At 45.8% G+C, this 16,721-nt stretch overlaps 1 protein-coding gene across 10 annotated transcripts in view; it reads left to right on the top strand.

Moving 5' to 3' along the window:
- The window catches only part of LOC147612082 (uncharacterized), a 141,583-nt gene that overhangs the window by 33,186 nt on the left and 91,676 nt on the right, over positions 1-16,721 (top strand). For all 10 annotated transcript variants that reach the window (XR_015263647.1, XR_015263648.1, XM_086783954.1 and 7 more), the window contains 5 exons: positions 12,973-13,053; positions 13,154-13,399; positions 13,486-13,653; positions 13,807-13,942; positions 16,550-16,712. Coding sequence is in view for 8 of the 10 variants with exons in the window: in XM_086783954.1 (XP_086640080.1) it covers positions 12,973-13,053; positions 13,154-13,399; positions 13,486-13,653; positions 13,807-13,942; positions 16,550-16,712 (794 nt within the window). In the remaining 2 variants the exon portion in view is untranslated. The remainder of the gene's footprint in view (positions 1-12,972; positions 13,054-13,153; positions 13,400-13,485; positions 13,654-13,806; positions 13,943-16,549; positions 16,713-16,721) is intronic.

The following is a 16,721-nucleotide window of genomic DNA, read 5'->3' as shown; positions in this document are numbered from 1 at the left end:
AAGTCAAGCAAGTAGTAGTGTGGACTATGACAAAGCTTTGGTAGGAGCACAGAAGTGGAGGAACAACAAGAAGATTCAGTGCAGGTACTGCAAGAGGATGGGACATAAGGAGGCCAACTGCTTCAAAAAGCTGGAGAAAGAGCAAGAGAAACACCACGCAAATCTTGCTGTTGAAGATGAAGAGGAGAAGATAGTTGCAGCAACGGCCCAAGTCTCCCTCGATGTGGTAGATGATGATTGGGCATTCTGGCTACCCTTATGTGTGTGTGAGTCAATAAGGGTTCTCTACCTTGGTTAAAAGGCTGATTGTATCTATGTTTGTGTTTGATTTTCTTTCGTGTGTGTAACAAGGGCCTTGATGCTATAAAAGGTTTCTTTTTCTCATTTATCCAAGTTAGGAGCCAGGGGGGTGACTAAAGTGCTAGCCTTGCTGCCTTGGTTGCATTATGTGATTGGCTATTATGACATGGGAGGTGTGCATGATGAGTAAGCTTTGACAAGCATGTGATGGGGATAGGAGGTAGTATCTTTCTTTTGCGTTTGGGTCTCACCACCTTCGCTTTGAAGGGGGGGTTTGTTGGGATATTCGGAGCTTCATCCATGTGCTTCTGTAGCCCCTCCTCAAAATCTGCAATGAGTATAATATCATCAGCATATAAAAAGATGGAAACAAGAATTTCTCCTAGAAAAGCTTCTCCGTCTCCGGTTTTGTCAATGAAATCTGAGATCTCATTTATGTAAAGTTCAAAGAGGGTTGGAGATAGTGGGCACCCTTGTTTCACTCCGATGGTGCTAGAGACCTCCTTCGATAGTCCTCCTGGGTATCTCACCTGCCAATGACTGACTCATATAAGGCCATGATAGCCTAGATCAAGGTCACCACGAAACGTTTCACTATCGAAACGAAACGATGCTGAAATGATTTATTTTGGAACAAAACGTTTCCACACCAGGTAGGTGGACAATGAAATGTTGGACCGAAACGGTCATATACATAAAATGTGAAGGTACTGGCCAATAGTTATAAGATGATATTAGCATATTTATCATCAGTAAACAAAGAAGACATACAAAAGAGAAGAGAAAAGAACAAATAGGATGGAAGAAGCAAAGAGAGAATTATAAAAGCTAAAAAACACACAAAATCACAACCTTTTTCCCTACATGAAACGGTATGGTTTCAATGTGCATGTGAAATGTTTCAACACTGAAACGTGAAACGAGTTTCAAAGCCACCAAAACGAGTTTCATGGTGACCATGGCCCAGATCATGTCAGATGGGACCTTGAGATGCTGCAAGTGCTATAGGAGACGGGCCCAAGGCATTGTATCAAAAGCTTTGCGGAAGTCCACAAAGTAGCAGTATAGCTGGCAGCCTTGTTCTACTCCACGGTAGCCTGAAGCGTGAATACATATGTGATCCAGCGTGGAGAAGGTCTTTCTGAAACCTGCTTGCCTCAGTGCCCTGTAGCCCTCTCTTTGGCAGTGTGTTGAGCTTAGACTCAAGTATAGATCCATAGAGCTTTTCCAAGATATGGTCGATCATGATGGTTCTGTAGTTGTTAGGATCCATGGGGTCTCCCCCCTTATCAATAATGTGTGATGACCACGTGGGGGGAAAGCCCTCTAAGAGGGCCCTATTAAACATATGGGCTAGGAGGGGTGACAGGGTGTCGCCTGCATAAGAGAGGTGCCCAGCCCATAAGCCCCTTGTGATCCTGTGATCCGCCGTTATGAAGCCTGTATATAGCCTTCACCACCATGTCTCCTGTGACGAAGGTGGATGTGGTGGGATCATAGTTGCTCTCATATGTCGCACAACACTATCATATGGTACGGTACGACACGATATCGTACGGACCTCCCTCCCCCCCCTCCTCTTTTGGTTTTGACCGTTACTGTTTTGACCCCCCTTTCTTTTTGGAAAAAAATGGCTGTTTATGGCTGTTTTTGATTGTTATGGGGCTTGCTTGCTTTTGGTGTCCTTTAGACTCAACAGCCAAGGATCTGTGGATGTTGACTTTTGGTGTGGATGCAAAGGATTTGTTCTCTCTATCCTTGTGATCACTGCTCCGTATTTGGAGGGTTGAGGTGAGGCACCTTCCTTAGTTAGGGCAACAAGAAGCAAAGGCTTCTCCTCAACTACCTCCCTCTCTGTGTGGCTTCACAGACCATCTGCCGATAGTTGGGCCTTGGCCCTTGGCCTTGGGTGGGTGCCTTGGACTCTTTGGCCTCCCTTTAAAAAGCTCTCCTCCAACCTTCTCTCCATCACAAGTTTTAAGCTCTCAAGCTCAAGCTCTCATAGCTCTAACCTCTCAATCTCAAGCTCCCATTGCTCTCAAACTCTATAACGACCTATGTGCTCCCTATCCTTTCAAATTGATAATCTGTAAATTTATAAGTGTTTTTTTAAAAAAAACCGTACTTTAATGTGTCGTATTCCAAAATTTCATACGGTATGGTAAATTCCCGTACGATATGGTACCATACCGGATCGTATGACCGTATGCCAACAACTATGGGTGGGATGTGCATGAGGTGGATTATAATGCGTGTGCATATGAGTGCCAAATGTGTGGGTCTGTGATGGGACTGGGTAAGTGTTCCCGGATCCTATGCCAAGCCTCGTTAGAATTCCCGCTCAAGAAGAGTTGGTATAAGTCCTCCTGTTGTTTACGACAATGTGCTCGTTTCTTGTGGCATGTAAGGTACCGGTTAGTGCGTTTAGCTTCATGCTTATGGATTTTTCCAGTGCCTAACTCATGCAAAAGATGTGCAGGTGTGATTCGGCATTCGTTGCCATACCAACAATTCTGAGGCATGATACCTATGCAGGCTTTGGCGGTGGGCTGGTGGGTGTGTGGAAAACTGTCGATGGCGGATGTGTGGATGATTGTTGTGAGTTGTGAGGTGAGGGTGGTGAGGGGTGCAGATGTCAGCAGTCATCTCCTGTCTGTACACTATGTCAGGGCCTCTGTTGTGGGTGTGCCCGCCCGTATTTAGTGTCTTCCCATTTTTCCTCACTCTCCGTATTTTTTTTTCCTATTTTTCTGGAGGAGTGGATGGGTTGTCTGCTGTCCCCATATGCTGGCCGACTGTGTCTTTGATGCCTGATTGATCTGGTGCTGCCTGATAGTACTTCAGTGCTGGGCGATTGCCTTTTCTTGGCCGATTGATTATTTTACTAGTCGTGGGCAGCCAGGGCTGTTGTCGGCTGATTATGGGCTGGCCAACCAGCAGCCAGGGGCCATATAAAATGGCCCCTTGCCCCCACACTCCATCCTATATGTTTCGGGGATTTTTATTGGCGTATATAGCAGAGTTACACAGCTGCTCCTCTCTCTTTCTTTTGTGTATTGCTCTCTACAGCAGTTGTCTTCATATCTGCTGTGCATTCTGACATGGGATCAGAGCTCCAGGTGGCTTGAAGCTTGGAGAGAGTAGGACGTCGATGGTTTGTTGATTGAGGTACTGATTGGAGACTGTTTGGGCTGTACAGGACTTGAGATCGGGTAGAAGGCGGCCATCACCGTTGGACAGCCACCTTGCATTCTATGTGCAACCTCTTCTTCTTCTTTTTTCCCACGCACCCTCCCTTCACAAGACCTTGTGAACCCTTGAGATGGCAGATTTGCTTGAGATGGCTGAGAAGCACGTGAAGATCCCAACACTCCCCACGTTTCCGGTGGACCGACAGTTGGATGGGAACAACTACGGCATATGGAAGGTAATGATGAAGGCTGTTTTGGAGTCCTATGACTTGGTTGATTTCATTGTTGTTGGGGCTCCATGGCCGGAGTTGGAAGATGGGGAGTTACCCTCTATACGGAAGGAACGGGAGGCACAGGCACAATTATGGGATTGTGTTAATGCCTGCGTCTATTCTTTCATCTTTCTAAATTGCACACCACAGGTGATCAATCACATAAAGCATATGACGTTGGCGAGAGGGATTTGGCAGCATTTGGCTTCTCTCTACAACAGGGTATCACCCATGAAAGGATCTCCTTGGAAGTTTAGATCCGGGTGATGAATCCTGCAAAGTCGTCGACTATGCAGGAGCACATCAACAAGTTGCAGGCTCTTCAGCAAGAGGTTCTCCGGGCCGGGAAAGAAAGAGATATCGTCAGAAGATATGGCCATCACGTTGTTGTCACATTTGCCCTCTCAGTACTCAGCATTTTACTCCTGTTTGATCACGAGTGGCAGGCCTAGCACCATCATGTGGGAGGAGCTTGTGCCAATGGTCTTGGACCAGGAAGAGCGATTCACGAACCCTCCACAGGGTGGAGGTTCTGAGGCCTTGACAGGCCAACGGTCGAAGGCGGTAACAACAACAACAACAAGGGCAAAGGGAAGTCTTCATCGGAGAAGTCTTCTGAGAAGAAGCCCGATTCAGACTGTGAGAAACTGAAGACCGAGAGGACCTGTAATGATTGTGGTGAGAAAGGCCACTATTGGAGGAAGTGTCCCAAGCAGATTGGGAAGAGTGCTGATTCTTCAGCTTCAGCTGCAAAGACTCCAGCCTTTGTGCACTTGGAGATGTTGGACACCGATGCTTCATCTTCTTCGAGCCAGGAGGCAGTTGGCTTCACCGCCAAGGATACTTGGGAATGGATTCTTGATAGTGGTGCTTCTAGGCACATGACTCCTTCCTGTGACTTCTTTTAGGATCTTAAACGGCAGTCAGGTCGCATTTTCATTGGCGACAATTCCACCATACTTATTCACAGTGAGGACCGGATGGAGATCATTCCCGATTGTAATATGACTACTATGCAGAAGGGTGCTTAAATGATGATTAACGCAAAGCAATAAAGATTAACGCTACTCACATGCTCATGACATAGAGTAGAGAGAAGGAGAAGAGAGAGACTCTTTACCTAACCTACTCCTACTATATATTAGTGAATGAATGAGTAATTACAATGATTGTCATAGATCCAATGTAGATCTAGACTATGAATACTATGAATGAACTTATGCTTACTGCTCTCCACTGTGCGTTAATGGAAAACGCTCTTTTGGAGATGTACTTGGCTGATCCAAACTCTTCCTTGGTCTTGGCTCTGCAATCTCTGTCTCTGAATGATTATGAATGATCCATGACTTGCCTTTATATAGGAAAGTGATAGCAAGTTGTAATCAGGTCGGTTTTCACTTTTCAGGCCATAAAAAGTCATAAAAAATGTCATAAAATGTGTTCATATTGTGCCCATAGTATGTCCCAACCATTGGTACATGTCATGGGCACCTATAGGGCCACCAAATTGGCTCCAAACTGCCCATATATGACCTCTAACTTTGCCCTTAAGGCGGCTGTAATAAGGAATAGTCATGTCTACGTGGCACCGGATTAACGCGTGCACGTGACATTCCCTCCTGTTGAACTTGGAGCACTGGGGCACATGATGCGCCTTTGCTCTACTCCGTATGGGTCCTCGAAAATGCGGGAACTTTGTTGTTGTGGAGGCACCCACACAATCTTCGAATTTGACTTAGGTAGCACGGCTACCAAATCTGCTTGCTTCTTGGATATCTTTGCCATTGCCTCCTTGGAAACTGCAGGCGCTAGAATTGGCCCCTCTAACTTAGGATGCTCTGCTGGCAACGGTAGACACCATGGAAACTGTGGGGTTGACCTCATCCTCCTCTGAATAGGATTTGGAGAGATCTACCTCCTCTGGAACTACTGAAACACTTAACTCATCCTCCTCCTCAATGGATTTGGAGAGAATTGCTGGAACTTTGGAGATTGTGATGACCTCGAAGATTGGCTCGGGGACTGTTGGTGGCTTTGCATAACTAGACAATTGTGGTTCTTGGTTGACCTCGACTTGTGGATCCAACACTGTGTCTTGTGTCTCTATAATATCCCTTTGTCTTTGGTCCTTGTACTTCACCACACCTGCTTCCTCTATTTGAGCTTCCTCCATGGGTGACTCACCGCGGTACTTGTTGCCTGTCTTGCTTGAATCTCCTGTTGGCATTCTATCAACTGTTTCTCAAAATAATGATCTTTGAATTCGATTACTCTTTCCCACTTCATGTAAACAAGAAATTTCATTCTTGCAATACTCCACCTCAGACTGAAGGTACTCCATGCTCACTTTGCTAAGGTCGTCGTATTGATAGGAATCCATGAAGAGCTGCTTGCTTCAGCCCAAAAACCCTAATTCTAGGCTTCTACATGCATGCTAGACTCCCTAGAATCATACTAGGCTGAAATCTAGACTTTCTAGCACTATGCCATGTTGAAATTGGACAAAAAACTGATGCAAAAACGTTGATTTACTGCAAAAATGCAAACCCTAATTTTGCATGCAAACCCTAATTTTAGAAACCCTATTTCAGCATACACAACTGCTACCTAGGATAGACCTAATGTAATATGACTACTATGCGGAAGCGTGCTTAAATGATTATTAACGCAAAGCAATAAAGATTAACGCTAATCATATGCTAATGACATAGAGTAGAGAGAAGGAGAAGAGAGAGACACTCTTTACCTAACCTACTCCTACTATATATTATTGAATGAATGAGGAATTACAATGATTGTCATAGATCCAATGTAGATCTAGACTATGAATGCTATGAATGAACTTATGCTTACTGTTCTCCACTGTGCGTTAATGGAAAATGCTGATTTGGAGATGTACTTGGCTGATCCAAACTGCTAGACTGCATGTCCTTGGTCTTGGCTCTGCAATCTCTGTCTCTGAATGATTATGAATGATCCATGACTTGCCTTTATATAGGAAAGTGATAGCAAGTCGTAATCAGGTCGGTTTTCACTTTTCAGGCCATAAAAAGTCATCAAAAATGTTATAAAATGTGTTCATATTGTGCCCATAATATGTCCCAACCATTGGTACATGTCCTGGGCACCTCCGGGCACCTATAGGGCCACCAAATTGGCTCCAAATTGCCCATATACGACCTCTAACTTTGCCCTTAAGGCAGCTGTAAGGAATAGTCATGTCTACGTGGCACCGGATCAACGTGTGCACGTGCAGAGGAGGGAAGCATTCCTCTCGTGTTCTTTACGTCCCCGCACTTGGTTTTCATCTGTTGTCAGTGCATGAGGTTTGCAAGACTGGCTTCCGGGTGGAGTTTGAGGAGCATTCTGCTGCTCTACGGGACGGCGAGACTGGCTAGGTTGTTTGGGAGGGCGGACTAGAGAATGGTATATACAAACTCTCAGCACTCTCCTCATTGACAGGCTCTTAGATTGGTGACTTGTGGCACTTTTAGTTTGGCCACTCGAATGTGGATGCGCTGCGGTGAGCTTTCCGAGACCAGATGGTGGTTGGCTTGCAAGATGTTGGCAACAGGCAGGGGCGCTGTAGTTCTTGCATTTGTGGTAAGCAGCACAGGGAATCTTTTTCGAAGCAGGCTTCCAGGCGGGCTTCGAAACCTTTGGAGTTGGTACACACTAACTTGTGTGGACCTATGCACACGCCATCCTTGGAGGGTTCTTTGTACTTCATGTTGCTTGTTGATGATTGTAGCAGATTCTCTTGGGTTTATTTTCTTTCACCAGAAGGACCAAGCTTTTGCTCGGTTCAAGGAGTGGCATGTGAAGGTGGAGAAAGAGTCTGGCTTGCAGATAAAGACTCTTAGGGCTGACAAAGGAGGAGAGTTTTCTTTCAATGCATTCGTGCGGTTTTGTGCGGAACATGGCATCAAACGAGAGTTGGCCAATATAGGTTCGCCTTCTGAGAACGGAGTAGTTGAGCGAAAGAACAAGACTGTGGTGGAGATGGCGATGACGATGTTGGAGCATCGTGAGCTTCCTCGTCCACTTTGGGGAGAGGCTGTGGCTACGGCTGTCCATATCCTCAACCATTCTCCGACGACTTCAGTACCGAACATGACTCCCTTTGAGGCGTATTTTGGCAGGAAACTAGATGTCTCCCATTTTTCGTGTATTTGGGAGTGATGCATATGTTCACATTCCAAAGAAGCAGAATGGGAAGCTCGACTCAAAGTCCCAGAAGCTTGTCTTTGTGGGCTATAACTCTCTTTCCAAGGGATACAGGTTGCATGATCCAGAGAGGAACGAGGTCGTCGTCAGCAGGGATGTGGTTTTTGACCAGCATGTTCTAGTTTCCACTGTTGATGAGCCGCCACTTCTTGGAGACCCAGATGATTCTGATGATGATTCCCAGTCGATTGTTCCAGCTGGACAACCTTAGTCAGTTGAGGAGGTTGAGCCCGCAATTGGAGATGAGTCCCCGCAGCAGCAAGAGGCTCCGCATTCTGTTCGAGTACCCAGGTGGTCGGTAGACACCCTTTGGGAGTCGGGTGTTATGGAGCTTCCCTCCGAATGGACCAGAGAGGATGGACCTCGGAGATCGCAGAGAGTTCGTGACAAAAGTCATTCAGCGGAGCTTTTACAGGTAAACTATGCTTTGATGTCTCGTATCATGTGGGACAAAGAGCCCACTTCCGTCAAGCGAGCCCTTGCATAGAATACTTGGAGGAAAGCCATGCAGGTGGAACTGGATGCCATAGAGAAGAATAACACTTGGGAGTTGGTTCCGAGGCCGTTGAAACGGTCTTTCATTGGTATCAAGTGGGTCTTTAAGACCAAGTATACGTTAGATGGGTCGGTGGACAAACACAAAGTGAGACTTGTGGCTAAGGGTTATGCTCAGCGGCCTAGCATCGACTATGAGGATACCTTTGCACCGACAGCGAGGATGACCACGATTCGGAGTGTTTTGGCCCTTGCTTCTTCTCAACGGTGGCTCGTCTTTCAGATGGATGTGAAATTTGCGTTCCTTAATGGTGACCTGTAGGAGGAGGTGTATATTGAGCGGCCTCTAGGCTTTGAGGTTCCAGGATCAAAGGGGATGGTTTATAGGTTGCGGAAGGCCTTGTATGGTCTTAAGCAGGCTCCCAGGGCTTGGAATCAAAAGATTGATTCCTTCCTTCTACGGACTGGATTTCAGAGATCGGTTGCAGATCCAAACCTATATCTCTTTCGGGAACGCGGCATGGTCATGTTGATCATCCTTTATGTGGACGACCTCATTCTCACTGGCGGTCATATGGAGCACATTGCAGTGAGGAAGGTTGCCTTGTCAAAGGAGTTTGAGATGACCGATTTAGGCTTACTCCACTTCTTCTTGGGATTGGAGATCTGGCAGACCCAGAGGGGGTTCTTTGTCTCTCAGCAGTGGCATGTCCATGAGTTGCTTGAGGCCTTTGGGATGGAGAACTGCAAGCCCCATCACGTCACCGATGGACTCCAACATGAAACATACAGTTAATGATCCTTGTGAGTCAATTGATGCCTCTGTGTACCGGAAGCTGGTTGGTTCATTGATCTGGTTGCTGAACACCAAGTTGGACTAGAGCTTTCCTGTGGGGCTGTTGAGCTCGTTTATGCAGACGTCGTTGAAGTCTCATTGGGACGCAGGATTGCGGATCTTGCGGTATCTGCAGGGTACGAAGGATCTTGGACTCTTCTACACCACTAGATGTGAAACGAAGGAATGAGTTCGACTCCAGGGTTGGAGTGACTCAGATTGGGGAGGAGATCCAGATACGAGGAGATCCACATCAGGCTAGAGATTTACCCTCGGCTCAGGAGCTGTTTCATAGAGTAGCAAGAGGCAGCCAACTGTTGCCTTATCTACATAGGCAAAGTATCGGGCTGCTTGTGGTGCTGCTTGTGAGGTTGTGTGGCTGCGGAGGTTGCTTGGCGAGATTGGGTTTCCATAGAAGGAGCCCACGGTCATCCAGTGCGATAACCAGAGCTGTATCGCTATTGCTTGGAACCCGGTTTTCCATGACCGGAGCAAGCACATAGAGATACAATATGACTTTGTTCGTGAGAAGATCTTGGTTGGTGACATCTTGCTTATTTATTGTTTGACGGAGGACAATGCGGCGGACCTCTTCACGAAGTCTCTACCTCAAGCTATGCTTCGGCGGCACTCCAGCTCATTGGGGTTGGTTCCACATCCAGGAGCTGAGAGGGGGTGTTAGTAGTCATCTCTTGTCTGTACACTATGCCAGGGCCTCTGTTGTGGGTGTGCCCGCCCGTATTTAGTGTCTTCCCATTTTTCCTCACTCTCCGTATTTTTTTCCTATTTTTCTGGAGGAGTGGATGGGCTGTCGGCTGCCCCCATATGCTGGCTGACTGTGTCTTTGAAGCCCGATTGATGTGGTGCTGCCCGACTGTACTTCAGTGCTGGCCGATTGCCTTTTTCTGGCTGACTGAGTATTTTACTGGTCGTTGAGAGCCAGGGTTGCTTTCGGCTGATTATGGGCTGGCTGACCAGCAGCCGGGGGCCATATAAAATGGCTCCTTGCCCCCACACTCCATCTTGTATATCTCTGGGATTTTTATTGGTGTATATAGGAGAGTTACATAGCTTCTCTCTCTCTTTCATCTGTGTATTGCTCTCTACAGCAGTTGTCTTCATTCCGGCTGTGCATTATGACAGCAGATGGGTCTACATCCAAGAGATGATAGTAGAGCTGATTTGCATAGATAAGATCACAATCATGGGTGAAATGGATTTGCATAGATAAGATCACAATCATAGCTTCTCTCTCTCTTTCATCTGTGTATTGCTCTCTACAGCAGTTGTCTTCATTCCGCTGTGCATTCTGGCAGCAGATGGGTCTACATCCAAGAGATGATAGTAGAGCTGATTTGCACAGATAAGATCACAATCATGGGTGAAATGGCTCTTGGTGTACTTTGAGATGGGCAGTGCCTGTGCTAGGGTATGCGGATGAGGGTGAAGGCGAGGTAGCTGTAGTTGGCACCAAGCGGGAATATAAAGTCAGGTATCAGCGAGGCTAGTTCTGGCGATCCCATAAGATAATCGACTGTGTTGGTACCCCCCTTGTATGGAAAACTTGTTAAGCCCTCGTGATGGTGGATGGTATTCCAGAATATGCTGAATTATTGATACAAGCTTGAGCAAAGGGCCTTTATATAGGAACCTCAAGAAATTGCCGACTGCAACAAGGGTAGATCTCGACTATAAAGAAATGTGTCCACAGACATAAGTGTCCATCCTCTCAGATCGAGCAAGTACTCACACACACATGCAGTGCTCTCCGACCGTGCCCCCTAGAGGCTCAGGATTCACAAATGGAGATGCCTCCTGCATACACATTCCAACACCGCCTCTCATCTCCATGGTTGTGAAGCTGATGTAGATATGTGGATGCAGATGCTCCCTGAGAACTCTCCAATAATCTTAGGGGATCTCTCCATGCATATATCCATGTCCACGTGCCACTCCAAATCTTCCAATGAGATATCAACATGATCCAGGAGTGTCATACGTCATTAGTGCTAACTCCAAATTCAAGCTATCCACATCCGACCAATCACATAGGTCGTGATAAACAACTCTTATCCTGTGAATACCGTTGCTGCACGGACTTCCACCGAGGAAAAAACCATTGTGATGAGTATGGGGAGTCAACCTATGACCAATCCAGAGGCGTCACTATCTCACATCTTCCTAGCTCCAGGCGTGCACTTCCAGTTTGTTGGCGAAGAACTTGACTAGATACCAAAAGGAGGCTCATCCCCCTCGCACTTTCATCTTCCTCCTCTGGCTCAAAGAGAAGTGGAAGTTATCACCAAGACTAGAAAAGGGACTCGTCAACAACTGCCACGGCCATGTGACCTTTCTTGTCACAATACCAAAACGTGATCTTGTTCTTTTTGACTTCATCCTTTCCTGCCTTTGAGGTTATCTCCACTTTGAAAGCCTTCTCGTCATCTTATCACCCTCACATTGCTTCATTCTCATCTCCTCTTCCTTCCAAAAGTAAAGCAGTGACCTTCTCAAGAGTCAATGCCTTGGTCCTCTCACCCAATGTTCTATGACTGTGAAGGCACAGATGATGATGATGCCACATCACAAAGAATCCACAGCACACTCATCTTGAATTTTCAACCAACCCTAGGAGATACGGACACTTCTATCATTCTCATAGCAGCACCACCTGGCTAGCTCCTGAACCCTCCTTTTTTTACCCGTCCAATTGCTGGTATGAACAACCTTCAAGAACGGAGATTGGGATGCCCGAAGTGGTATGTCAGTCACAACCAGTGTGTGAACTGCTGTGTAGGAGACCTTAGGCTTAGTAACAATATTAATGTGGTCAGTTTCTCTCTTCTTTATCATTTATAGATTTTCCTTTATCTTTTAGGAGAAGTATACTTAGGCTTTGTCTTTAAAAAATAGTGTCTCTCCAATTTGTCTTCTGAAAGTAGTGTCTTGGCATTGAAAAAAAGTATCCTTGCAGTTTTTTACATATTTTCCTTGGGGTCTCTGTGTGTGTGTGTGTGTGTGTGTGTTGGGGGAAGGGATTGAGAGCTTTTTTTCTAAAGTAATGTGCCAGGATTCAAATTTGGGACCTGCCATTAAGCAGGGCCAGTCACAACCACCTGGGCTAGAGCTCACTGGCTCCTAAGGCTTTCTCTTTTCTTGTAAGTCCTTGCATATTTAGCAGTAACCCTTTCATATTCAAACAAATCTATGCCAATAAAACGTGCACATTGAATGCACTGATCTAGACCAAGGAAAATTTACACAGACCATTCTCAAGTTGATCCATTACAACATGTGTTTAAGATTCGCATCACATTAAGGATTCTGAGATGTGGCAGTTCTGCAATTACTATCAAATTAATTAATTAATAATAATGATTTTTTTGCTGGTGCATCAGCTTTTCCTTTTGCTTCACTAAAGGTTAGTATATCTGAGGACAAAATTGAAAATATAGCAGTACTTTTCTTTTATAAGTTTCTCTTTTATAAGTAAAGTTTCTGTGTGTCAAAGATTAAATTATAGATAGTCCATTGCATTTTATTGAGCTTTGCTGAAACACCATGAAGTTTGATGTCTCATAGTGTTTGGTAAGTTGTGCCTGAGGTCTAGGTATGAGGAAAAGCATGGTTAATAACTAGTTTTGTCTTGCAGAAAGCAAGGATGAAGACTGGTTTGATACACACCTTGTGTTGGAATCTGATTCAGACGAGGATTTCAAAACAGTTAATGGTGGTAAGCTGCCTATTCTATCTTGTTTAACAAGTGAGCTTTCTAAACATGCAGCAGGAGCATCTTTCGTTGTAGCTCGTCACACGCTGCTGGGTGCTTTCAGATTCACTACCTGCAAGTGGCAACAGTCTTAGTCACCCACATAATAGTCAAGGGACTCCGCGGCCAACTTTTGCCTTACTTAAAGAGCGAATGGAAAACTTGGTTCCACCGGATGGTACTGGTGCATCACCAAGTGGGCTGACTAGCCCTGGAGAGAAGAAGACATTAGGCGAGTTTTTTTCTTGCACACAAGAGGGCGGGAAAAAGGCTGAAAATGAAGAGCATCATCATGTGCCTACTAGTAAAGGTGATAGATTTGTTTTTATTTATTGATGATGACGACCAGAAGAATGCAGTTTTAATGTGTCCAACTCAGAAGGGAGGTGATGGCAGGTGATTCGCAGGACAGGATTTCACAGAAGTCTTGCTTAGCTGGACTGCTTCCGTCTGTCAGCTTCAATGATAAAAAGTTACCGATTAGTCCTGGTTCACACAAAGCTAAAAATAGTCTTCTTCGATTATCATTCAAGTGGCGCTCGTTTAATGAGAAAGTTGATTTTTGTATGATCTCTTCCATCTTCTCCTATGACTTCTTTGTGGTCAAGAAAGCCAGTATTACTCTTACAGCCATGAATGAGTTTTGTGTTTGTTTGTCTTCTTAGTGTTTTCCTTAAGCGATTATTATCGATTTCAAGCTATCTTTTCTTCTTACAGCTGCATCAAACAGCTTTGTAGAGAGGCCTGTTGCAGGATCACAGATTCCCTTCTGTTCTACAAAGAAAGCTAGTGAAGGATGGTGGTGTAGGGTCAACCCTTCACCATTTAAGCTTCGAGGCTCCAATTATCCGAGGTATGCTGTTGTTCCAACTTTCAGTACAAAAGATTGCATACTTTTGAGCTTTTCGTTTACAGTCTTTTGTTAGAGTGCATACAAACCCGATTTTCAAGGCTAACATCTTTTGATCTTGAAATCGAAGCTCAAGAACGTGGTCTTATTATAGAGACCTTTTGGAAGTAAATGAAACAGCACTAGACTTTTTCAAATCGATAGTGTGCCTCTCAAATGATTGCTTGTTAGGATATTATCAACTGTGGAGCAGCTGTGTCTGTATCAGCCTTCCCTCTAGTCTGTTCCTGCAGGCTCTGATGCTCATTTCTGACACTTAAAGCATATCCGCATCATCACAATCTTAGATAAGGGTCTGCTTTTAATTCTGGTGGATTTCTCCCATGAGGTCTCAACTTTCTGATAAGTGAGTCTATGTGACGATGAAGCTTTAGTAGGAAGAGGCCTAGGCACGGCTGATCTGGATAATCCATGATCTTGGAAAAGGGCCCAAACCCCTCTCTGAAGAGACAGTGGAACCTCCCTCGGATCTCATAATATACGGTGCACTTGCATTTGAAGTGCTCCTTTGGCTCGACCCCCCTCTGGCATGTAGTGCATATCCTCTCCTCATGAGAGGTATCTACATGGCTCTCCTTGTGTCTATCCTCAGGCGGTGCGATGGCCACCGCAATCCGCATGGCATGTGACATGTATATGTCACGATATCTGGCCCTCAGTATGAAGCCTTCCTCTATAAGCCCTCATTAAAGTATCCATGTAGTACTGCTGTTTGTGTGAGAGTGGCTCATGTGTTGTGATCCAGTTATCCTGTATGTATAGTCCTAATAAATCATATCTGATCATCCGTTCCTGTCATCCTGAGACAGCCTGATGAATGGGGAGTCCGGGTCATACTGGAGTGGCAGGAGGGAATCCATCCTGAGTCCCTGCCTCATGAACTAGGTGCATACTTGGCTATACCTTGACTCGTGCCCATCTGCTGTAGCTGCTGGGAGGACTGTAGGGTGAGCCTCAGGAGTCTTGAGGGGTCCATGGCATTGATCTTGTGAATGTATGTGATTGTCTAGAAGAGTGCCTCTACTACCGTTGCAACAAACTTTGCCAGGATAATATCATGTGGGACCGATGGTTTACTGCATATCATACCGGAGAGCATCATGACCTGAGGCCCCTCTATCTTCGGCCATTTGGCTGCTGTGAGATCAGGTGGTCGAAAGGGTGCTCCATATATCAATGCTGGAGTGACCAAGTGCAAAGTCCCCCGTAGGACCACCTGATACACAAGCTAAACACACAAGCTTAATACATATAGAAGGGTGCAGGCAAAATCGCCTTCCAACTGTACATTCCATCTGGAAGCTCCCCCGAGACAGGGGCTAGGGTTCCACTCCCCACAAGCGAAGCCAGTTAGCCTTGGTGTCCCATACCACTAGAGCCTATCCTAAGGGACCTTTGGCAAGACCGCCTGTGAAAACCGCCATGTCCATGGTAGAAGTCTGGTCCAGGCACATACCATTAGCGAACTCTATGACTGAATGAATCACAGTAACCCATTAGTCACTTATATAATGACCACTGCGACTATAAATAACAATCCAGCTATAAATAGCCAGTAACCATGGATCACTAATAAGAAACCCTAGCCACCCGTAACCTACCTGTGACCTTCCCCTAGTCCGAGGGCTCCCCAACCTTGATCACATTAGGCCCTAACCCCGAGGAATAGTGTTAGGTACATAACACCAAGATGTCAAATAGCCACATCCTTGTCCTTGGCTCTTGGAAAGGGGTGTGGAAACACTGTCTCTCCATGAGAGCAAGAGAAGCATACCCTTGCATCAGTCTAGCCTCTGCATCATGGCTCATCGAGAAGACTGGTCCGGTAAAAGTGACTCCCAAGTACACATGAGTGTGCAATCTGCCCAACTTAGTTGAGATGTGAAAAGAAGGGATGTGTTTAAGACCATAACCTTAGTCCGCTGATGTGTTGAGATGCCTTTGGAGAGCCTCTGGAGAATCTGCAATAAGCACAGTGTTATCAGCATAAGGTAGTATGGAAACAAGGATGCCTGCTAGTGATATGCCTCCTCCCCCTCCTCTATCAATGAAGGCCGAAATCTCGTTGATGTAGAGGCCAAAGAGAGTGGGAGACAATGGGCATCCTTGCTTCACTCCGATGGTACTGGAGATCTCTTTTGATACTCCTCCTGGGCATCTCACCTGCCCAATGACTGACTCATATTATGCAATGATCCCCCAGATCATGTCTGATGGTACCCCCAAATCCTAGAGTGAGTCTCTGCAGTTGTCTGGCTCGGGGCACTGTATAAAAGGCTTTGCGGAAATTCACAAAGCAGCAGTAAACCCACAGGTGTCGTGCTCTGGCCTCATCTATGATGGCTCGGAGGGTGAGGTGAAGATGTGATCCAAAGTGAGAATGACCTGCGGAAGCCTGCCTGCCCTGATGCTCTGTGCCTGACTCTTTGCTTGTGTGCTGATCTCCATCTCAAGCACTGACCCGTAAAGTTTGGCCAATCATAATAGTCCTGTAATTGTTTGGGTCCATGAGAGAGAGAGAAGTTTACAGTGTAATTTTTGTGCCTACAGGGATAAAAAAAAGGTACCGGCCTCAGAGTATGAGATGTATGAACCATTTGGTGTCGATGTCTTTAGATCGCTTAAGAAAATCAACCATATTGCTCAATATGTTGAACTTCCCGTGTGCAATAACATTGGAAAGCTCCCGTCACTTCTTATCTTGAACATTCAGGTATTTTTT

This window comes from Cibotium barometz, chromosome 46, assembly GCF_041138505.1.
Source record: "Cibotium barometz isolate CiBa-2024 chromosome 46, ASM4113850v1, whole genome shotgun sequence".
Lineage (NCBI taxonomy): Eukaryota > Viridiplantae > Streptophyta > Polypodiopsida > Cyatheales > Cibotiaceae > Cibotium > Cibotium barometz.
Note: the sequence above shows the minus strand (reverse complement) of the source record. Positions and strands in the feature narration are given on the sequence as shown.